Raw genomic sequence first — 24,333 nt, 5'->3', positions numbered from 1 at the left:
TTATTATTATTATTATTATTATTATTATTATTATTATTATTTTTGAAACAATTATTATTATTATTTTTGAAACAATTATTATTTATTACTTATTGATTATTATTATTATTATTATTATTATTATTATTATCTCAAAAACAAAAGTCATATGACCTACAATAAATTAGTGGGAAGTCGAGATACAATCTGGGCCTCCACTCCTCTAACTATAGAAAAGTCTACCCTAGTGAATATGTGAGCTGCAGTACGAGCCCCAATGTTGTTGTTGTTGTTATTATTATTATTATTATTAGTATTGTTGTTGTTGTCGCCGTCGTTGTAATAAGAGCTTAAAAGAATGAAATTTGGCTTTATATCATTATCAATATCATTAGACATAAATTAAGAGCTGAACTGAATTGAATTTCAACGGAAGAGAACATGCCCTTAGTCGTAATACGAGTATTTAAATACAGTACACAATTGTAAATACGGAGTACTTGATTCCTGTCGCAAAATACATGATTGGTTTATCAATACTCCGTAATCCACAAGTCCACAACCTAAGAGTGAAGACTGTCATTGAGGGTCCATTGAAGTCGCTTTCAAACTCCATTAAACACTCTCTTTCACAATTTCTCTCTCTTATTACTCTCTCTCTCGCTTACTTACTCCTCAAATGTGGCGAAGACAATTCAGCAGTAGCGCAACTGCGATAAGCGCGCTAAAAGCCAAAAAATGGGACGCCGTAATTATCGGCGGCGGCCACAACGGCTTAACGGCGGCGGCGTACTTAGCTCGCGGTGGCCTATCCGTCGCCGTCCTTGAGCGCCGCCATGTCCTCGGCGGCGCTGCTGTTACCGAAGAGTTGATCCCTGGGTTTAAATTTTCGCGGTGCAGTTACCTCCAGAGTCTTCTTCGTCCTTCCATTATCAAGTACTTTGTCTCTCTAAATTTATTTTCTCGCTCCTAAATTATAATTTTATATCTTCAATCATAAATTCAGGAGATGAATGAATGAATGTTGAATTGTTGATGTTGATGATGATTGTATCATGTGATGAAAATGATTGACTGATAGGGAATTGGAATTGGAAAGGCATGGAATGAAGATGCTGAAGAGAGTTCCGGCGTCGTCGTTTACGCCTTGTTTGGATGGGAGATATCTTTTGTTAGGGCCAGATAAAGAGCTTAATCGTTCCGAAATCTCTAAGTTCTCCTTAAATGACGCTGATGCTTATCCTAGGTATCCTAATTTTCTAGGTTTTTGCAAGAATTTTTGTTGTTTTTTTGGTATGAAGTAATTGCAATTGTGAAATTTGTTTGAGATATTTGGATATATTGTTATATGATCATTAGTTGCTTGAATTAGTTCAAAAGATTGAGATAATTTTTTTTATGATCATATTTAGGTTGAATTTGAAAATGTTCAGGACATAGTGATATGTTTATGCATGATCATTTGTAGCTTGAATTGTGAAACAATTGGTTTAAATATAAACATTTACAAAATTGTGCTTCATGGCCTTCAAGTCATGTGTTGCAACTTGCAACATATATATATACAAGTATTTTGTATGTGAAAATTTGTGCATCTAAATTGGAAATGGTTTGGAAAGGTAATTTGGATGAGGTTGATAAAACATGCCTCTCCTTTTTAGCTTCAATGTGTTTCAAAATGCTAGGTTTTGTTTTTTGTGGTTTTGATTTAGTTATAATTATCTAATATGGCTGTTATAACTTATAAGATGGTGTATGCATGAATGACAATTATGACATTAAGTGATGAATGATGGTGACAAATCTAACAATTACAAGTATGTATGTTTTTGACTTGAGATATTATGCTTGACTTATTATATTGTAGCATATTGGATATTTTGTGTAATTGCATTCAACTGAAACGTTTATAAGAAGAAGTTTGCTAGTATCAAGATGAGGTATAAGAACTCATGCTTGTGCACCTGCACTTGCAAAGTTGCAATCATTTTTCCGTTAAGATATACCATTTTTAAATTGATGTTGATGTGTTTATCTTGAACTATTTTGATGCACACATGTAGATATGAGAGTCAGCTTGAAAGTTTCTGTAAATTTTTGGATCCAATTCTGGATTCCCCGACTCCTGAAAATATAGGAGGCGCCTCGTCTTTTGGTGACAAGATGAAAAATAAGTTGTACAAGTCAACTTTTTGGTCGGCCTGCCTTCAACGTGCAGTCTCCCTTGGGCAAAAAGAGATGGTGTAAGAATGCAATATTCTTTCTATACAAAAGTAGTATGTACTTTTTTATATATCGTACAGACTTCAGACTAATCTTATTTGCTGATTTTATAACCTTAAACTTGGGAGCTATAGTAACTCAACTTATTCTTGCAATGCACTGTCCTGTTGGACGACAGGGATTTTATGGACCTTCTTTTGTCCCCAGCTTCAAAGGTTCTAAATAACTGGTTTGAGGTAATGACATCTTCAGTTGCTATGGTCTGTACGATAAACTAACCTGGCTGAGCTGTACCATGTGTTTTACTTGTGGAAACAACCCCCCTAAATGTGCACACCGTATTGTTTCATGTGTTGCTTTTAATATAAGCTAGCACTTCAGTATATCTCCTTTTTTTCAAATTTTACTGTTTAAACTTCCTGATTTATATGTCTCTGATATATGCAGTCTGATGTCCTTAAAGCAACACTAGCAACAGATGCTGTTATAGGGAGCATGGTAAGTATTGTGTTTGAGATATGATATGTATCCTCAGGCATCCTGTGTGAATCCCCGAGATCTAATTATGTTATGTTGTGTAGATAAAACTGAATGCGAGCTATCATTTACTTTAATAGGCAAGTGTAAACACGCCAGGTAGTGGGTATGTTTTGCTACATCATGTGATGGGAGAAACAGATGGAGGTCGTGGCGTATGGTCGTAAGTATCCAAAATCATGCAGAGTTTCATCTTTGGACTTTTAGATTCATAATATTTGTAAGTGATGTCTAGTATATGCTGTCCAAATTTAGGCACTTTTGTCTTACTCTTGGCCTTATCCTTTTCCTAGGACTTGTTCATCTATGTGGGTTAAATATAGCTGATTGACAAAGGAGGGAAGGACCTGTCAAAACACAATATCTTTTGTAGGATCCAACACTCAGTTAGTCCTTAAAATTCATCCATGCCAATGATATGTTTACTTAGAGCTTCTGTTAGAGTGTTAGACCAACACTTTTGTCGTTTAAGCCCTATCCAGCCTAAAGATGTTTTATACAATTAGCTTATCATCTAAGCTTAATGACTAATTTTATAAGCTAGTATACCTCTTGTTTCATGTTGATATACACTATAAATCCATCTTTAGTTCATATTGGCGGGTGAGCAGTCCAGGTTTGGTGGGTCCATCACTTGAATGGATTCAGCAAGTGATTTCAATTCTCATTGAATTCGTCTGACACCTACATTATCTTTTAATGTGTGCCCATGCCCCTACCCCTTACCTTTCAAAAAAAAAAAAGAGAAAAAAAAAGGTGCTTAACAAGTCAACATTAAAATTAGCCCACAGACCAGTAATCAGACTGTATGTCCTAAAGGAATGTGACCCCTTGATTTTGGCTCATGTATGAAAAGAATGAATGAATGTGACTTGGCAATGAAGCTCCGACTTGTAAATTATTTCTCAACATAAATTTAAAGTTATACTAGTCCGTAACATTTTTGTTTAGTATTGATTCTGCAAAGCCCATTTATTTGCTGTTGATTTACGGGATGCTATTAGATTATGTTAGTGGGAATCTTTTAAATACATTCATGTGCATCACTTGTGATAGTGACAATATGTTTGGCATTTTGGCCACCTTAAATGAGTCATAGGCACTCCCATATAGGTTAATTTCTTCACTATGGTGTCCAGATATTTTGTGTAGGTATCCTTAAGCAAGGTTACTATGAAGTGATAGGAATCCATTAAATATAATCTGTGTATAATGGCATAACATAATATACTAGATTTTGGCTCTAATAATTTTGAAATTCATGATACACCCAATGATTGGCAAGGATACTGGGAGATTACTTTGTGTTAAGCTTTGTCTTCTTTCTTTAGAACATGAAGACAAATTATTACGCTGACTATGAAAAGACATATCTTTGCCAATTATGTTCTGGAACTGTATTTTGCAGATATGTGGAAGGGGGAATGGGCTCTGTCTCCTTAGCCATCAGTCATGCTGCAAAGGAAGCTGGAGCTCACATAGTGACTAGCACTGAAGTAAGCATTAAAATTTTCTACTTTGTTGCTGATGAGAGCTGAAATTCTTCTTTGAGTGACTCATGGTTTAATTCCCTTGCTAAGTAAGGATCACTAAAAATGTGCTCTTTTTTTAATAATTGGTGTGGGTTACTTTGCTGTTGGATGGAGGAATGATTTTTGGAGTGTTGATTTATTATACATTTTGAGAGGCACTAGCATGCAATGTTGTGTCACATGTAAGGACAAGTGATATTTAATGTAGCTGGCAAGTTGCACGTGTGTATATATTTCCTTCCACATCCATCCTACCTTGCTATATATGTTGTTAATCCATACTAGTTAAATTGACCTTTTGTTCCTAAGTCATCCCAAGTTCCCTTCACTCCAATATAGTTGTTGGCAAAAAATTCGTATTGCATGTATGCTATTTTCTTCCATGTATGTCGTTTGCCTTGTGAATTAAAGGGTCTTTTAGAAACGGCCTCTTTAAAAATTTATAGTAAAGGATCATTTCAGGGTCATAATAATATTGGTTAGAACCATATATGACCACATGTTGGTCATATAAACTCATGTGGTGGCCTTGAGTTAATTTTTATACTATGGGATGCATTTCAGGGTCATATAATAATATTGGTTGGAACCATACATGACCACTAGTCGGTCATATAAAGTCTTGTGGTGACCTTGATTTCATTAAGGAGGGTGTAAGTTGTAAATGGCAAATTGTTAGTTTAAAGGCAAAGCAGACGGTTCCAACATCCCAAATGGACTCCTAGGGTGTCTTGGGGTGTGGGAATCACCCCGACACTTTTTTTTCCCGGTTGTGGAAAATTTGTAAATTGTCTAAAAAATGAAGGCTATAATCCACACTTTTGGGCTAATTTTGGCAAAATTTTCCAAAATTGAAGTGAATGCATGGGGTGTCCCCTTAGGTCATAGAAGTTGGTTTGGAATAATGCATTGGAAAATTGCGATACAATAGGCAAGTTGTTTGCCTTTTGAATTAAAAGGTTTTAGAAACAACCTCTTTATATTAAAAGTAAAGGATGCATTTTGGGGTGACATAATAATATTGTTTTGAAGTTAGAACCATGTATAACCGCTAATCGGTCATATGTTAAGGATGGTGTAAGTTGTTAAAGGTAAATTTACAGTTTTAAAGTAAAGTGGATGGTTCCAACCACCCAAATGGACTCCAAGGGTATTTTGGGGTGTGTGGGAAGCACCCTGACATGTTTGTTTCCCGGTGCCAAAAAGTCGATAATTGTCTTAAAAACTTAAGGTTATAATGGCCAATTTGGGTATAATTTTCTAAAGTTAAGTGAATGCATGGGGTGTCCCCTATCGTTTGCCTTTTGAATTAAAGTGTCTTTTGGATACAGTCTTTTTATATTTTTTTATAGTAAGGGACGAATTTCGGGGTCATATATTGGTTAGAACCATATGTAGATATATGACCACTATTCGATCATATATAGTTATGAGGCCCAAAAGTTTATTGCCCGGTGGTCCAAAGCACGGCTCAACTGCGGTGTGTAACGTGCTCCGAAACAGGGCCGGGGAGCCAGTTAACCCTGGGGTGGCTTTGAGTTAATTAACAAGGGTGTAATTTATAAGTGATAAGTTCATAGTTTAAAGGCAAAGTAAATAGTTCCAACCACCCAAACAGACTCATAAGTGTCTTAGGGTGTATGGGAATCACCTCAACATTTTTTTTTCATGGATGCCAAAAGGTCAAAACTTATCTTAAAAAAATGAAGATTATAATCCATGTGTTTGGAGAAATTTTTTCCAAAGTTGAAGTGAATGCATGGGGTGTCCCTTGAGGTCATGTGTTGGTTGGAACCACACATTGTGGAATTGTGAAACAGTAGACAAATAGTTTGCCTCTCGAATTAAAAGGTCTTTTAGAAACAATCTATAACTTTTTATTGTAGGGGATGCATTTCGAAGTCCTATAATAAAGTCATGTGGTGGCCGTGAGTTAATTAAGGAGGGAGTAAGTTGTGTATGGTAAACTTTTAGTTTAAAGGAAGATTCCAACCGCTTAAATGGACTCCCAGTGTGTCTTAGGGTGTATGTGAAGCATCCTGCAAAAAGTCAAAGTTAACTTATATAAATGAAGTGAATGGTATCCCCTAATATCATATAAGTTCGGTGGGAACCATAAATTGGAGAATTGTGCTACAATAGGCAAGTCATTTTCCTTTTGAATCATAGATCCTTTTAGAAACAACCTCTTTATGAATATGTATAGCAGGGGATGTATTTCGGGGTGGCCTTGAGTTACTTAAGGAGGGTGTAATATTGGTTAGACCCATATATGACCATTAGTTGGTCATATAAAGTCATGTTGTGGGTTTTGAGTTGATTAAAGAGGGTGTAAGTAGTAAATGGTAAATATACAGTTTAAAGTTAAAAGTGGATGGTTCGAACCACCCTAATGGACTCCTAGGGTGTATGCGAAGCACCCCAACATGGTTTTTTCAAGGTGCCATAAAGTGAATAATAGTCTAAAAAGTAAAGACTATAATCCACGCTTTTTGCCAGTTTTGGTAAATTTTTTCAAAATTGATGGTTGGTTTGGAAACATACATAGGGGAATTGTTATATAATAGGCAAGTCATTTCCCCTTTGCATTAAAGGGTCGTTTAGAACCATCTTCTTTATAAATTTTTATGCTAGGGGATGCATTTCATGCTTATATATTAATTGTTGGTACCATCCATGACCACCACTGAATTATATAAAGTCATGTAATGGTCTTGAGTTAATTAAGGAGGGAAAAAGTTGTAAATGGTAAATTGACTGTTTAAAGGCAAAGTAGACGGTTTTAACTATTTAAATGGACTCCGAGAGTGTCTTGCGGTGTATGGGTAGCACTCTGACATGTTTTTTAAATGGTTGCAAAAAAAAGTCAAAATTGTGTAAAAATGAAGGCTATAATCCACGCTTTTGGCCAATTTTGGTAATTTTTTTATAAAAATTGAAGTGAATGCATGGGGTGTCCCCTAGGATCATATAAATTGATTATGAACCATAGATGTGTGTACAATAGACAATTCATATGCGTTTTGAATCAAAGGATCTTCTAGAAACAACCTCTTTATGAATATCTATAGCAGGGATGCATTTGGGGGTTGCCTTGAGTTACTTAATGCAGGGTGTAATATTGGTTCAAACCATATATAACCATTAGTCAGGCATATAAAGTCATGTTGTGGTCTTGAGTTAATTAAAGACAATGTAAGTTGTTAATGGTAAATATACAGCTTAAAGGCGAAGTTAAAGTTGACGGTTCCAGCCACCCTAATGGACTCCTAAGGTTTATGGCATGCACCCCAACATTTTTCCTTCCACGGTGCCAAAAAGTCAATAATTGTCTTCAAAATAAAGGCTATAATACCATGCTTTTGGCCAATTTAGTAAATTTTTCAAAAATTGATTTGAATTCCTGAGGTGTCCCCTAAGGTCATATAAGTTGGTTTAGAACCATACATTTGGTAATTTTTATATAATAGGCAAATAATTTCCCTTTCGCATTAAAGGGTCTTTTAGAAACATCCATAATTTATGCTAGGGGATGCATTTCGAGGTATATATGAATTTTTGGAATCATCCATGATCACAAGTCAATCGTATAAAGTCATGTAATGGCCTTGATTTAGAGGGTGTTAGTTGTTAATGGTAAATCGATTGTTTAAAGGCAAAGTAGACGGCTTCTCCGAGAGTGTCTTTGGGGTGTATGGGTAGCACCCCGACATGTTTTTTTCATGGTTTCCAATAAGTCAATATTGTCTTAAAAATGAAAGCTATAATCCACGTTTTTGGGCCAATTTTGGTATTTTTTTTTCCAAAACTGAAATGAATGCATGGGGTGTCCCCCGAGGTCATATAAGTTTGTTGAGAACCATAGATTGGGGATTTGTAATACAATAGGCAAGTCATTCGCATTTTAAATCGAAGGGTCTTTTAAAAACCTCTATGAATATTTATAGCAGGGGATGCAAGGAAGGGCTCTTTAGCTTGCTCTGAAAGAGGTCCCCTTCTCCCTTAGCTGCGAGACCCGCTTAATCGTAACATTTGGTATGTAGGTTCAGCCGAGACTATGTTCTACTGACCAAGTGCAATTGCCTCAATAGAAATGTTTTCCCGGGGATAAAAAATGGAATCTTTCTCACTAGATCGGCGAGAATGCCTGACGGTCTTAAAAAATAAAGGCTTATTATTCACGCTTTTTGGCCAATTCTGGGGAATTTTTTCGAAATTGATTTGAATTCATGGGGTAGCCCCTGAGGTCGTATAAGTTGGTTTGGAACCATACATTAGGGAATTGTTATAATCGGCAAGCCATTTCCCTTTTGCATTAAAATTTCTTATAGAAACATCCTCTTTGTAAATTTTTATGCTAGGAGATGCATTAGGGGTTATTTATGAATTGTAACCATTTATGACCACTAGTCAATCATATAAAGTCATGTAATGGCCTTGAGTTAATTAAGGAGGGTGTTAAGTTGTTAATTGATAGTTTAAAGGCAAAATAGACAGGTTTTAACCACCTAAATGGACTAGGGAGTTTCACAGGGTGTATGGATAGCACCCCGACATGTTTTTTTTCATGGGTACTAAAAAGTCAAAATTGTTTAAAAAATGAAGGTTCACGCTTTTGGGTTAATTTTTGTAATTTTTTGCAAAATTGGAGTAAATGCATGGGGTGTCCCCCAAGGACGGCCATAATTGGTTGGGAACCATTGATTGGGATTTGTAATACATTAGGCAAGTCATTTGCATTTTGAATCGAAGGGTCTTTTAGAAACAACCTCTTTATGAATATTTATCGCAAGGGATACATTTAGGGGTTGCCTTTAGTTTCTTAAGGAGGGTTTAATGTTGGTTAGAACCTTAATATGATTTTTAGTGGGGCGTATAAAGTCATGTTGTGGTCTTGAGTTAATTAAAGAGGTTTAAGTTGTAATTGGTAAATATACATTTCAAATTCATAATGGTCGGTTCCAGCCACCCTAATAGACTGCAACATGTTTTTTTCTTGGATGCCAAAATGTCAATAATTGTCTAAAAAAATAAAGTCTAGAATCCACACCTTTTTGGCCAAGTACGATTAATTTTTATAAAATTGATTTGAATGCATGGGGTCTCCCGACGTCATATAAGTCGGTTTGGAACCATACATTAGGGAATTGTTATATAATAGGCAAGTCATTTCCCTTTTGCATTAAAAATTCTTTTAGAAACATCCTCTTTATAAATTTTTATGTTAGGAGATGCATTCTGGTGTTATATATGAATTGTTGGAACCATTAATGACCACTAGTCAATCATATAAAGTCATGTAATGGCCTTGAGTTGATTAATGAGGGAGTTGTTAATTTATAGTTTAAAGGCAAAATAGACGATTTTAACCATTTAAATGAACTCTGAGAGTACCTTAGGGTATATTGGTAGCACCCCGACATGCTTTTTTCATGGGTACCAAAAAGTCAAAATTGTCTAAAAAATGAAGGCTATAATCCACGCTTTTAGGCCAATTTTTGTAATTTTTTCCAAAATTGAAGTGAACGCATGTGGTATTCCCGGAAGTCATATAAGTTATTTGGGAATCATAGATTGGAGATTTGTGATACAATGGGCAAGTCATTTGGCTTTTGAAACAAAGGGTCTTTTAAAAACATCTTTATGAATATTTATAGCAGAGGATAAATTTTGGGGTGGTCTTGAAATTCTTTAGGAGGGGTAATATAGGTTAGAACCATATAAGATCATTAATCGAGGATATAAAGTCATGCTGTGGTCTTGAGTTGATTAAAGAAGGTAAAAGTTGTAAATGGTAAATGTACAGTGTAAAGGTTAAGTGGATGGTTCCAACCACCCCAATGGATTCCTAGGTTGTATGGCAAGCACCCCAACATGTTTTTTTCCAAGATGCCAAAAAGTCAATAATTGTATAAAAAATGAAGGATATAATCAACGCTTTTGGGCTAATTTTTTTAATTATTTCTAAAATTGAAGTGAATGCATGGGGTGTCCCCCACGATCATATAAGTTGGTTGGGAACCACAGATTCGGGATTTGAGATACAATAGGGGCAAGTGATTCGCATTTTGAATCCAAGGGTCTTATGAAAACCTAGGAAGCACGGGTACGACAGTTTTAGGCCATCTCCCGTATCGGGTGAAAGTAATATAGGTTAGAACCATATAGGGAAGTAATATTGGTTAAAAGCATATATGATCATTAGTCGAGGATATAAAGTCATGTTGTGGTCTTGAGTTGATTAAAGAGGGTGAAAGTTGTAAAAGTTAAATGTACTGTGTAAAGACAAAAATGGATGGTTTCAACCACCCCAATGGACTCCTAGGGTGTATGGCAAGAACCCCAACATATTTTTTTCCAGGTCGCCAAAAAGTCAATAATGGTCTTAAAATGAAGGCTATAATCCACGCTTTTGGTCCAATTTTTTTAATTTTTCTAAAATTGAAGTGAATGCATGGGGTGTCCCCGGGATCATATAAGCGGGTTAAGAACCATATATTTGGGATTTGAGATACGATAGGGGCAAGTAATTCGCATTTTAAATCGAAGGGTCTTATGAAAACCTAGGAAGCACGGGTAAGGCTGTTTTAGGCCATCTCCCGTACCGGGTGAAAGTAATATAGGTTACAACCATATAGACAAGTAATATAGGTTAGAACCGTAAATGATCAGTAGTTGGGGATATAAAGTCATGTTATGGTCTTGAGTTGATTAATAAGGGTGAAAGTTGTAAATGGTAAATGTATAGTGTAACGGCAACAGTGGGTGGTTCTAAACACCCCAATGGACTTCTAGGGTGTATGGCAAGCACCCCAACATGTTTTTTTCTAGGATGCCAAAAAGTCAATAATTGTCCAAAAAATGAAGGCTATAAACAACGCTTTTGGGCGAATTTTTGTAATTTTTCTGAAAAATGAAATGAATGCATAGGGTGTCCCTGGAGATTATATAAGTTTGTTGGGAACCATATATTCGGGATTGAAATGCAATAGGCAAGTGATTCACAATTTGAATCGAAAAGTCTTCTGAAAACATAGGTAGCACGGGTACGGCAGTTTTTGGCCATCTCCCGTTTGGGTGAAAGTAATACAGGTTAGAACTATATAGGGAAGTAATATAGGTTAGAATCACAAATGAGCCATGATGTGGTCTTGAATTGATTAAAGAGGATGAAAGTTAATGTATAGTGTAAAGGCAACAATGGATGGTTCAAATAACCCCAATGGACTCCTAGGGTGTATAGCAAGGACCCCAACATGTTTTTTTCAAGGATGCGAAAAAGTCGATAATTGTTTAAAAAATGAAGGCTATAATCCACGCTTTTGGGCCAATTTTTGTAATATTTTCTAAAATTGAAGTGAATGCATGGGTGTCCTCCGAGATCATATAAGTTGGTTGGGAACCATAGATTTGGGATTTGAGATTAATAGGGGCAAGTGATTCGCATTTTGAATCGAAGGGTCTTATGAACACCTAGGAAGCACGGGTACGACAATTTTTGGCCATCTCCCGTATCGGGTGAAAGTAATGTAGGTTAGAACCTTATAGGGAAGTAATATAGGTTAGAAGCATATATGATCATTAGTCGGGGATATAAAGTCATGTTGTGGTCTCGAGTTGATTAAAGAGGGTGAAAGTTATCAATGGTAAATGTATAGTGTAAAGACAAAAGTGGATGGTTCCAACCACCCCAATGGACTCCTAGGGTCTATGGCAAGAACCCCAACATGTTTTTTCCAGGTTGCCAAAAAGTCAGTAATTGTCTAAAAAATGAAGGCTAATCCACGCTTTTGGACCAATTTTTGTAATTTTTTCCAAAATTGAAGTGAATGCATGGGTGTCCTCCGAGATCATATAAGTTGGTTGGGAACCATAGATTCGGGATTTGAGATACAATAGGGGCAAGTGATTCGCATTTTGAATTGAAGGGTCTTATGAAAACCTAGGAAGGACGGGTACGGCAGTTTTCGGCCATCTTCCATATCGGGTGAAAGTAATGTAAGTTAGAACCATATAGGGAAGTAATATAGGTTAGAAGCATATATGATCATTAGTCGGGGATATAAAGTCATGTTGTGGTCTCGAGTTGATTAAAAAGGGTGAAAGTTGTAAAAGTTAAATGTACAGTGTAAAGACAAAAGTGGATGGTTCCAACCACCCCAATGGACTCCTAGGGTGTATGGAAAGAACCCGAACATGTTTTTTTCCAGGATTCCAAAAAGTCAATAATTAACTAACAAATGAGGGCTATAATCCACGCTTTTGGGCCAATTTTTGTAATTTTTCTAAAATTGAAGTGAATGCATGGGGTATCCCTCGAGATCATATAAGCTGGTTAAGAACCTTGTATTCAGGATTTGAGATACAATAGAGGCAAGTATTTCGCATTTTAAATCGAAGGGTTTTATGAAAACCTAGAAAGCATGGGTACGACAGTTTTTGGCCATCCCCCGTACCGGGTGAAAGTTATATAGGTTAGAACCATATAGGCAAGTAATATAGGTTAGAACCATTTATGATCATTAGTCGGGGATATAAAGTCATGTTGTGGTCTTGAGTTTATTAAAAAGGGTGAAAGTTGTAAATGGTAAGTGTACAGTGTAAAGGCAAAAGTGGATGGTTCCAACCACCCTAATGGACTCCTAGGGTGTATGGCAAGCACCCCAACACGTTTTTTTCCCGGATGCCAAAAGGTCAATAATTGTCTAAAAAATGAAGGCTATAATCAATGCTTTTGGGCCAAATTTTGTAATTTTTTTATAAAATTGAAGTGAATGCGTGGGGTGTCCCCCGAGATCATATAAGTTGGTTGGGAACCATATATTCGGGATTTGAGATACAATAGGCAAGTGATTCGCATTTTGAATCGTAGGGTCTTATGAAAACCTCGGAAGCATGGGTACGGTAGTTTTAGGCCATCTCCCGTACCAGGTTTGGGTATAGTACGGGGACTGCAAAAATACGTTCCCGGGACGTTTACAAAATTTTGGGTGCAACCTACGCTAATTTTGGGACGTTACGGGTACGGTTTAACACGTTTTAGACGTCCCCAAGAACAAATTGAACTTTCTGACTTTCAAAACCCAAGCCTAGTTCAAAATTTAATAATAAAAGAAGGGCCTTAATAAAAAAAATTTAAAAAAAAATTCTTACTCGTTAACTCTTAAGGGAGCAGGGCTAGGGCACTCAATATAGTTTCTCTTTCTACTACTCTTTTTCTCTTTGAAACCTTGAAGACTGAAGTAGCCAACCACCCACCACTCCACCAGATCAGCGGCGCTGCTGCGATCGATTGATTGTTAAAGAATGATGTTCTTAGTTTTTTTTTTACAGGCTTTTGTCAAAAACTTCAATCTGCCTTTGAGTTTGTAGCAATGACTTATGTATGGATTTACTTTTGAATATTTTTAGGTTTTTTTTTGCCATATCCATGCTGTACCTGTTTTTTACCTTTTTAATTTACTGTTTTCGGTACTCGTACCCGTTCCCTTGTTTTGTCCCCGTACCCGTCTTAGTGCCTCTTAGATTAAAACAACCACTTTATGAATATTTATAGCAAGGGATGCAATTGGGGGTGGCCTTGAGTTTCTTAAGGAGGGTATAATCTTGGTTAGAACCTTATATGACCATTAGTCGAGCATATAAAGTCATGTTGTGGACTTGAGTTAATTAAAGAGGGTGTAAGTTGTAAATGTTAAATATACAATTCAAAGGCCAAGTGGTTGATTCCAACCACCCTAATAGACTCCTAGGGTGTTTTGCAAGCACCCCAACATGTTTTTTTCCAAGGTCCCAAAAAGTCAATAATTGTCTTAAAAATAAAGGGGCCCGTAATCCACGTTTTTTGGCCAATTTTTGTAAATTTATCCAAGATTGATGTGAATGCATGGGGTGTCCCCCAATATCATATAAGTTTGTTTGGAACCTTACATTAGGGAATTGTTATATAATAGGAAAGTCATTTCCTTTTTGCAATAAAGGGTCTTTTAGAAACATCCTCTTTATAAATTTTTATGCTAGGGGATGCATTTCGGGGTTATATATTAATTGTAGGAACCATCCATGACCACAAGTCGATCAAATAAAGTCATGTAATGGCCTTGAGTTAATTAAGGAGGGTGTAAGTTGTAAATGGGAAATTGACAGTTTTAAGGCAAAGGAGATGGTTTCAACCACCTAAATGGACTCCGAGAGGGTCTTGGGTAGCACCCCAACATGTTTTTTTCATGAGTGCCAAAAAGTTAAAATTGTCCAAAAATGAAGGTTATAATCCACGCTTATGGGCCAATTTTGTTATTTTTTTCCAAATTTTAAGTGAAAGCATGGGGTGTCCCCAATAAGTAGGTTTGGAACCACAGTTTGGGGATTTGTGATACAATAGGTGATTCGTTGGCCTCTTGAATCAAAGGGTTTTAGAAACAGCCTTTTAATTAATTTTTGTACTACATATGATGGTTTGCTAGAGAGGAAATTACTGGATTGTAATTCGTAAACACTACATGAATAGCTGTTCAGAATGTGCACATGTCTACTATTTTATGTATTCTGGTTTTCTATTAGTAACTAAGAAGAATATTTGTTTTACTAGGTTTCACAGCTAATTATTGGGGACTCTGGAGCTGCAGAAGGGGTTTGGCTACGCATTTTGACATACAAACTTACTTTCTCAGCTAGTATTGGATCAGTACACTGACATATCTTTGTTACTCTAGGTATTGCTGGCTGATGGAACGGAGATTCATTCTTCTGCTGTTCTATCAAATGCAACTCCTTATAGAACTTTTGTGGTAGAGTTCCTGTGTGTGGAGGCACTTGTCTTATTTTTGTGAATCGCGGAAAAGATTGTGTCATTTAATCACATATTTCTATAAAATAGATAAATCTTGGTGTATTTGGGAATTTCTTGTGAAAAGTTGTCTTATTGGATGCAGGAATTAATGCCAGATGATAAACTTCCTGATCAGTTTATTCGCACTATAAAAAATTGTGACTATAGCTCGGTAAGAATAATTCAGATTATCTAAATTAGTCTAAACATCACATGTTTCTAGCACTTTATTATTTTGTAACTGTTATTGAACATTGATTAATGTGCTTGATATACTATTGTTCCTATTTAGAAAAATAGACTTGATGGATTGTCCTTTTGTAGTGAGTTGGAGCCAAATACAAAGTGTTTTGCCAGCTTGGGTAGTCCAAGTCTGCAGAATGTTTTTGTAGTCTTACTCTTTTGTTTTCATGTCATTCTTGGATGTTTTATCCTTAAGACATCTGCTTTCTGTGATTCTATTAAATGGTAGTAAAAGTGGTATTCGCTTGTTTGGTCACTTAATTGCTTTGTAACCAAGGACGATCAATCTAACAAAGGTTTTAGGGTGGGGAGGAGAGATCTAAAAAGACTTAGTGTAGTTGGTTTACCTCCAATTTTCAGATGCCCTTAATGGCATGGACTTATGTACTCTGAACTCTGCCTCATACAATGTAGATTTTCTGTAGACTGTAGTGGAATTTGTAAAGGCTTATGTTTTGGATGCATTTCTCACTGATTTAGTCTTGCAATTGGTAGTAAGACTTGGGGTGGAGATGAGCCCGAACTGAAAGCTGCTTTTGATGGAAATGACTTTTTAGATTGTTAGCCACCTTTTGATGGAGATAACCTTCTACTTCCACCCAAATATTTCCTCATCTATTTTCCCCCTCTTCTATCAGTTATCTATGCTAGAAACTGATCTTTTTCCTCATATCATAGCATCAATGGAGAAGACTAGGAGGTGGGAAAGGAAACTAAGATGGAATTGAGGTGTTTATGGGTGTAAACATCTCCTAAAGCCCACTGTGTCGAATTGTCGATGCAATACCTTTTGACTGAATTTATGTATTTGTAGGGTCGGAGATGCTTATTATTTGCTTTGGCGTGGTCTAACGTTGTCACCATACTAACATTCAATGTTTTTGGGTCATTCTTTTACAGGGAACCACAAAAATTAATTTAGCAGTTGACAAGTTGCCCCAGTTTGATTGTTGCAATAGCAAAATGAGCCACCTGGATGCTGGCCCTCAACATGTTGGTACTATTCACATTGGTTCTGAGAGGTATGGCATCAAATAGGTGCTGTGCAGAGATAAGTTGTAAATTTTGCTTTTTGCCACTGATACATAAACTGGTTGATCTCCTAAGTGGATAAGTATGGCTGGATGGCTGCATGTGAGAAACTGAGAACAGAAGCTGATAAAATAGACTTATAGAGTGCTTGTTTATTTTTTAAATGGATAGCTTAACAGGATGTGCTTATTTTTGTTAACATGTTTAGTAAGCAGCAGCTTTGTGATGATTGGCTAAAGGAAAGATAAATGGCTGTATGGGACTATGGCTATATAAGACCTGTTATTTCAGTTAATCTGTGATCTATTGTAATGTTGAAAATCCTACTTGAAATTTGAAACTGCAAATCCTGCTAACTGTTGAATAAAATATCTACTATCACCTCTAAGGCGAAGGCACCGACAAATTCAGGAAGTTCTAGTCATGGTGCTTCCATGGCCAAGAGAACCTTTTCTTCCTGAAATCTAGAGTGACGTTTGGACTTGTGTGAAAACAAATAACCAAAAAGTGCAACAGAACACTGCAATAATGCTGCAAATCTTGTAAAAATTAACCCTTGTAAACCTGGGAAATGTGGTTTGAATGTTTGAATTACAGGGGATTTAATAATTATATGAGTATACTATGTGACTTGTTTCGATGCTGCTTTCCACAGCATGGAGGAGATTCACTCAGCTTGTCAAGATGCTTTGAATGGCTTGCCATCACAAAGACCAGTTATGGAAATGACAATCCCTTCTGTTTTAGACAAAACAATATCTCCTCCAGGTATTATTTATGTTGTTGCTTAATGTATGGTGAAGGTAAAGAAACCTTAAGCCGCCTTTAATAGTAAAAACTCCCTTTTTTGTGAAATGTTCCTTAAATAATTTTAACTCTTATTCTATATGATAAAATTGTTTTAGCTGATGGAATATATTCTTATTATAAAAGAAAAAATAAACCTTTTTGTGTTACATGGCAATACCAAAGTTTCTCGTGGTAATCTATTTGCTCTAAATTGACACTATCAAATATTTAAGTTCCTCATCTGTACTTCAATAGCAACTACTTCAAAAAGAAACAATTCAGTAAATTATGTTCTCAAAAGATGGTAAGTTCTAAGAAATGTCAAGTTTCATGGGAAGAAGGCTGTAAGTATGCTAAAATTTTGGTGTTAGAATTGACAGATTTGCTTAAAAAATTCAGACAAGTCTTCGATAAAATGATGAAAAAGTCTAATGCTTTAATCTGAACTCAATGCAGCACGACAGAAGTCTTCTACACCCTGTAGCTGACAATTTTCCTAATCATTGTTCCCTATTTTTTGTGGTTTAAGTTAGCAAAATTTATTGCATGTGTAACATACACCGAAGCATACCAAGCAAAATACTTCTGGTTTTTTCACCACCTATAATATTGAGATTGCTGACTTGCTGTCTGCTTATCTTCTATAGGAAAACATGTAATCAACTTATTTATCCAATACACACCCTATCAACCATCAGATGGCAGTTGGCAGGACACTGCGTACAGGGTGAGGTTATTTTCAGTTTTATGCAAAGTCTGCTCAACATATGATACAAGCACTTCAGTTTATTTGTTTTCATGCATATGGTTTTAGTGGTTCATGGTGTCTGTTTACAAATTTCTTGAAGATTATCTGCCCTTTTCAAGCCGACAAAGTTCTGCTATCAAGGTCTTTAGTCATGTGCTCCTACACACCTGATGTGCTAATCTTGTGGGTTTAATTTGCTTGTCAGAAAATGCCTCTATGATAACATCTACTTCATTAGCACTCAATCTTTTCTTTGTGATAACGGTATGACGTATATGTGCAGGAGTCATTTGCAAATCGGTGTTTCTCCTTGATTGATGAGTATGCACCTGGCTTCAGTTCATCTGTTCTTGGATATGACATGCTTACTCCTCCAGACTTGGAGAGAGAAATTGGCTTAACAGGTGCTTGAGTTTATATCCAGTCATTATGTGTTTGTCCTGTTTCCTGTTTCTTAATCTCCAATTAGTTCTGCTGGAACTTGTATCACATCATACCCCTAAACTTTAATTACCCCATAAACTACAATACCCATAAACATGTAAGCATCTTTTTAATGATTTTTCAGGAGGGAATATCTTCCATGGAGCTATGGGATTAGATTCTCTCTTTCTTATGAGACCTGCAAAAGGATGGTAAATTCTGTTGGGTTATATTGTTTATAGAGATATTGTTTGCTTACTTCTGATTATTTCTCTCTTTCAACAGGTCAAATTACAGGACACCATTACAAGGATTGTATCTGTGTGGAAGTGGAGTTCATCCAGGCGGAGGGGTTATGGGAGCACCTGGCCGTAATGCCGCGCAAATAGTTCTTAACGATTTTAAGAAATAAGATGGCCAGACGGGTGTGGCAGAAGCACATTGATTCTATGATTTAACCTGGATTATATTCTAATTTTCCCGTTCATGGCACATTGGCACCATTTCAACGTTGTACAAATGAGAGTATTTTCATGTATTTTACATTTACCTTAAACTTTAGGAATGTAATTCATTTTACTCGTATAATGTACTCTCTTGCAATAGCTAATTTAAGCTCGTAGCATAGTTTCTATACAATACAACCACAAATTAAAACAAGTAATAACACTATTAAGCACTTGTTAAACCACATCTCGAAGAGAGAGTCCACTGGCGAAGAGGCCACATTAGTTATAACTTGGACATTGAATAAAGTAGATTTGCTCAATCATCAAAAGCTCACACTTTCACCTCCGCCAGGTAGAAACTGACTTTGGGACAAAACTGTTGGTGGTAGAAGATGCTTCTAACCTGCATTGATGCAGCAGATCAGTTTACCGATATTTCGTTTCAAAATAGATGAGCGATCTTTCTATTTTCCTTTATATAGGAGGTGTGGAAGCAAGGGGTGTGTGTAGCCTACCTTGAAATTTCTTCAACAGCCCGGATAACCTCTGCAGAGTTAGTTTCTAATACTTGGCCTCCAAAAATAATCTCATCTACAATAGTATGAAGCTGCAAAGTCGAAGGTAAGAACATGAATCAGTGCTACACTATAGGATGTCTTTTGCTATGCAACCTAGTTTATGAAAATTATCAGAGAGACTCAAAAACAACATAACAATACGGAGTATTCAACAATAGACTGCAAATTTAGAGGAATGAGGAGATGGAGGGATAATTAGTCCCTCCATCTAGCCCCCAAGTGATGGGGGTTCGATTCCTCATCCAGTCCCCCCCATTACTTTGATTTGCTTTAATATGGAGTAAACAACTGGTTTAAAGCAAAAGAATACATTGACAGAATGATAGTAACAATAGCTCCAGATAATTAAGTGCAAAAGAGATGGAATTATCTACAAACTGTAAATTGTGTATTACACAGATAGTACTACCTTGCCATAATTGAACACTATGTCAAGCTCACAGACATTCTTGAAGCATTTGTCCAAAGTTTCAACAAAAACTGTAAGACAATACCAAGTTTCAATATAGGAAGTGAATTGAAAGAGAGACGTTGATAGAAAGAAAAATATGGAATGGCAAGGAAATTTCAAATGGAGTATTGGCTATAATGCAGCAAACATGCACAGAACTCTTAGAGCATGACATAAATAATAAAACATAGCTCCAAGGAAAGTTCAAAATGAAAAAGGGGATCAAGATTCAAGGGGAATGAAGTTTTATTTTGTAACTGGGGAGGGAAAAACATACCTTGTATTAAATCTAGCATTGCTAGCTCATTTTCAGCACTGTCATACACGAATACAAAGTAAAGGGTTGCATAATGCTTGTATACAAGTCGAGAATCCTGCAAATGAGAAAGCATCAGATTAAAGGATAACTAATGGAGCAATAATGTTATGTGCCAATGCATCAAACACAAATTAGATAGTTCAAGACAATAAAAAGGAATGTATAAAGAAAATTTCTGGGGCTTATAGATTTATGAAGTCCAGGAGAAGGAGAATGCAAATTTGCATAGAACTCTTACATGTGGCAGTCTTATTTCCAAAGACCCAAATTACAAAGTTGCAGCCAGTTGAAGGCTTTCATTGGGTGTATAGAAGCAAGTAGATAGCAGTTGGCGAAACACACTGCAGCTCTGAAGATAAAAGGTTATAGTCTAACACTGTCACCCAGTTACTACTCTCTGTGCCTTAAGCAGTAGAACGGTGACATCAAAAGTTAAGCCATATATATTGGTGACATCAAAAGATCTACGCCATCTTCTGGTTACATTATCACTCAAAATATATTTTCCGAAGACTTTCAAAGAATGGGCTGAATAGTTACTAATCTTGTGCCGCAAGGGGTATTTCTGATCCGCATTATAACATAAGCATGGTATGCAAAATGGAATTCCTGTCAAACATCAACTATCCTTAATCTCCTACTGAATTCAAACTCCCAAGTCAATACATAATCTCCTACAGAACAATATCTGCACGCTAAATGTCAAGTTCTTGGATATATTAGAGGCACCATTGGTCTAGACATTCTGCTCAATGGCTTAAATGAATTTACTCTGCAAGTATACAATGAATTTGACTGGGTTAAAGTATTCAGATACCGATTAGTTATGTTGGGAAAATCTCCAATCAATTGGAATTTCAATAAAAACAACTACTATCTCTTAGTCATCACTAGTCTCTAGATCAGAGGTTATTATAGAGCCAAGCCTAAAGTTGCTTCAGAGATTGTATGGTGTGTTAATAGTTGAAACCAGTCACACTTCATTGAGGCAATCAATGTGCCCAGTGCATAGCCAAATCCCTGCACATTAACATTTGTTCCATAATACATGGACTCAATTCAGCTGATATATTTTCCTATAAGGTCCAACTAAAATGATCCTTTCATCCATGCTAGGATTGTTTTTTGAATCCTTCAGCTTAAGAAAGGTGTTAATGAATACAGCGCATGCAACACAAGCTTCAGACAGCAATACAACAGATTCCAGCAACCTTGACGGTAAATCAGCAAGGGTTAATATTTAGGAGAAGTCAAATTATGTTATGTCAAGAGCATGATCGAATGATCTTTAACGCAACTTGAAAGGAATTCCTGTCTCGTTGCTGTGCTAAGATAATTATCTAACTTATTAGCAATCTCGCTTTCTTATATTCTACCAATAGTATTAGACTTAATCCTTTTTTCTATATATATATTGCACACATCCGTAGCACTAGAGCTCAAGCGAAGTCAGCAGAGATGGATTTGCAAATTCTACACATTATTCTTATAAAAACTATCCACCAGAGTCGAAAACAGAAACCGCTACTCCGAAAAAGAAGCTCTAACAAGTGTTACAACAATAAAACTAAAAATACATACGAAGATAACAAAAAATCGGCAGCATAGAATCATTAATTTAGGTCAATTAACACAGAAACATAGGTTTGATAGTTAAATCCATAGATTAAGACTGGAGAGATCAAATTTAACTACAGAAACGACAACGAAGAAATTAACGCTAAATTAAACATCAAAGATGAACAGCAGATCATCAAAGATCATGAAATTTGCAAACGAATTAATACAAAATTGAAGCAGCGGAGGTAAATAAATACATACCGGACCAAAAATGGAATCAACATTGACGAAATTGCTGACATTATCAGGCCTGTTGCACAATACTACATCAAATAATTACCAGAAATTACAAATTCGTCGATTTCAAAGTAAAATCTATCACAATTGATTATGAAAATGTGAGGAATTAGAGAGAGAAGAGAACCTGAGTAGAGAGTACGAATCAGCTCCTGCTGTTTATCTGGAGGCTTTGAAGAAAAAAATGGTAAAATTAAAATGCAGATATCATCAATTTGATTTCTGAGGAAAATCAATGATGCTAAGCAGATGATTAAGGAAGATGGAAAAATACCTTAGAATCGTAGAATTTTGTGAGGCGAGGTTTTCCCTGAGTGTTCATCACTATCACCGCTTTTATCATTTTTTTGATTTTCAAGTGAAACTCCAAATTATGATTCGATTTGATCTACTTCTTCTCTAAACTCGGCTCTTTCCTGTATGTTATACATATATACGACCAATTTGTATTTAGTACCCCTACACATTGTTCATTGTTGAGTACTAGAGCGAGCGGGCCACAATTTATAAGGCTATATGTATAGTTGGAGAGGATTTCACTGAAGTAAAAAGACAAACGAATTAAGGTTCAGCTCACTTGCTAAGACTCTAGAGCTCGGACAAGTAATTCTTATTGACATAATGACATTGATACAATTGAGTACTAGCAAAGAAGCCAAATTTTTTAATCGAGTAACCGATACAAGCAAAATATTTATACAACCTCGACACATAGCCACATAGGTTGATTTATTTAGGTTTTTTTGACATCTAATCTACGACTAGATAAGTCAAAACTCAAAAATCTACCCGAGTGACTCGACTAGAAACTTATTCGAAAAATATAAAATTCAAATATGGACTTGTTTAGACACAATAACTTAATCAGCCCCAATTAGAGCTGTCAATTCGGGTAAACGGGTCGGGTTTGGGTCGGGTAAGAGTGGTCGGGTCAACTCGGGTCGGGTCAATTCATATTAATTCCATAACCTATGTGGGTAGGGTTTGGGTTGGGTCATGCTTGAGTCGGGTCACGTCGAGTCATACTTCTTATCGGGTTTGGGTCGGGTTTAGGTCGGGCTAATAACAGGTCGAGTTACATTCGCGTCAGGTGAACAATAGGTCGGGTTTAATTCGGGTTTTCACGGGTTAAAACGGGTAAGGGTAATTCTCAGGTTCGAGTCAAGTTCGGTTCAAGTCAATAATTTGCGGATTAGAATCAGGTCAGATCATTCTCGGGTTTGATTCGGGTTTGATTCAAGTCAATAATTTGCGGTTTATTATCAGGTCGGGTCATTTTCAAGTCAGGTCATTTTCGGGCTCAAGTCGGGTTCGGTTCAAGTCAATAATTTGCGGGTTATAGTCAGGTTGGGTCATTTCCAAGTTGGGTCATTCTCGGATTCAAGTCGGGTTATGTTCAAGTCAATAATTTACAGATTACAATCAGGTCGGGTCATTTCCAAGTCAGGTCATATTTGAGTTCAACTAACTAACTAACTAACTAACTAACTATATATATATATATATATATATATATATATATATATATATATATATATATATATATATATATATATATATATATATATATATATTGACAAGAGATAATTATCATTTTTATCAAGCTAATTATTTCCTTTGACTATATATAACATATATGGCAATATACTAGGGAACTATAGTCTATAATTTAGGTAGATAATTATCTCCTTTGACCATACAGCAAATATGTACTATATTTAACACTTAAAATTGAGGATGATGCTCCTTTCTTTTACTGGACCAACTTGGTCTCCCAAGACAAAATGCTTTGAACAACAATAATAAGGTGGTCTAAATTGCATTTAAGGTAACTTGAAATTGGGTCAAGAACAATTTGAGTTGAATTTAGGTCGGGTCAATAACAATTCGTGTTAATTTCGAGTCGGGTTAGTAACAGATGAGGTTGAATTTTTGGGTTGGGTAAGTAATAGGTATGTTAAAATTTGGGTCGGGTCAATAATAAGTCGGGTTGAATTTGGATCAGGTCAATAACAAGTCGGGTTGATTTCAGGTCGGGTATAGTGACAAGTTAGGTAAAATTTGGGTCGGGTTGAATTCAGGTAAGGTTAGTAAAAAGTCGAGTTAAATTCGTGTTTTGACAGGTTAAAACGGGTTTGGGTCAATTTTGGTTCAAGTTGGGTTCGGTGCAAGTTAATTAAATTGGCCGTTGTAAATCGGTAAATCGGTGCAAGTTGTAAACCAGTAAATTGGCCATTTAAAAGCAAATTGAATGGTTCCACACACCCAATTGGACTCCCGGAGGTTATTAAGTATCATGGTAAACATTTCGGCAATTTTTATTTCCGGCGAAAAAGAAGTCAAAA

At 36.1% G+C, this 24,333-nt stretch overlaps 2 protein-coding genes across 2 annotated transcripts; one reads left to right on the top strand and one right to left on the bottom strand.

Annotated features, from left to right (window-relative positions):
• Positions 1 to 522: 522 nt before the first annotated feature.
• LOC110682488 (pyridine nucleotide-disulfide oxidoreductase domain-containing protein 2-like) lies at positions 523 to 18,922 on the top strand. The gene is made up of 16 exons (XM_021858825.1): positions 523 to 915; positions 1,061 to 1,225; positions 2,043 to 2,222; positions 2,381 to 2,438; positions 2,650 to 2,700; positions 2,820 to 2,902; positions 4,148 to 4,235; positions 14,860 to 14,901; positions 14,984 to 15,058; positions 15,203 to 15,271; positions 16,243 to 16,364; positions 17,030 to 17,142; positions 17,811 to 17,890; positions 18,195 to 18,315; positions 18,480 to 18,546; positions 18,620 to 18,922. Exons 1-16 carry the CDS (start codon positions 659 to 661, stop codon positions 18,744 to 18,746), a joined length of 1,698 nt encoding a protein of 565 aa, XP_021714517.1. The 5' UTR covers positions 523 to 658; the 3' UTR covers positions 18,747 to 18,922.
• LOC110682489 (AP-3 complex subunit sigma-like) lies at positions 18,780 to 22,498 on the bottom strand. Its single transcript, XM_021858826.1, has 7 exons — positions 22,263 to 22,498; positions 22,116 to 22,158; positions 21,953 to 22,014; positions 20,090 to 20,186; positions 19,771 to 19,841; positions 19,299 to 19,390; positions 18,780 to 19,186 (listed from the first exon to the last, which is right to left on the bottom strand). The coding sequence occupies exons 1-7, from the start codon at positions 22,329 to 22,331 to the stop codon at positions 19,123 to 19,125; spliced, it is 498 nt and encodes a 165-aa protein (XP_021714518.1). The 5' UTR covers positions 22,332 to 22,498; the 3' UTR covers positions 18,780 to 19,122.
• Between the last annotated feature and the right edge of the window lie 1,835 nt (positions 22,499 to 24,333).

Source organism: Chenopodium quinoa, unplaced genomic scaffold (assembly GCF_001683475.1).
Source record: "Chenopodium quinoa cultivar QQ74 unplaced genomic scaffold, ASM168347v1, whole genome shotgun sequence".
NCBI classification, from domain to species: Eukaryota; Viridiplantae; Streptophyta; class Magnoliopsida; order Caryophyllales; family Amaranthaceae; genus Chenopodium; species Chenopodium quinoa.
This window is presented reverse-complemented; position numbering and strand designations above follow the sequence as displayed.

What these genes read in the sequence shown, in the direction of transcription:
- LOC110682488 (XM_021858825.1), top strand. Translation starts at nt 659, where the DNA reads ATGTGGCGAAGACAATTCAGCAGTAGCGCAACTGCGATAAGCGCGCTA. An exon ending in ACTCTGGAGCTGCAGAAGGG is followed by an intron (nt 14,902 to 14,983) that starts GTTTGGCTACGC and finishes TTGTTACTCTAG; the next exon opens with GTATTGCTGGCTGATGGAAC. An exon ending in GGCAGGACACTGCGTACAGG is followed by an intron (nt 17,891 to 18,194) that starts GTGAGGTTATTT and finishes GTATATGTGCAG; the next exon opens with GAGTCATTTGCAAATCGGTG.
- LOC110682489 (XM_021858826.1), bottom strand. Translation starts at nt 22,331, where the DNA reads ATGATAAAAGCGGTGATAGTGATGAACACTCAGGGAAAACCTCGCCTC. An exon ending in GATTCGTACTCTCTACTCAG is followed by an intron (nt 22,015 to 22,115) that starts GTTCTCTTCTCT and finishes TATTTGATGTAG; the next exon opens with TATTGTGCAACAGGCCTGAT. An exon ending in GCTGTTGAAGAAATTTCAAG is followed by an intron (nt 19,187 to 19,298) that starts GTAGGCTACACA and finishes GCATCAATGCAG; the next exon opens with GTTAGAAGCATCTTCTACCA.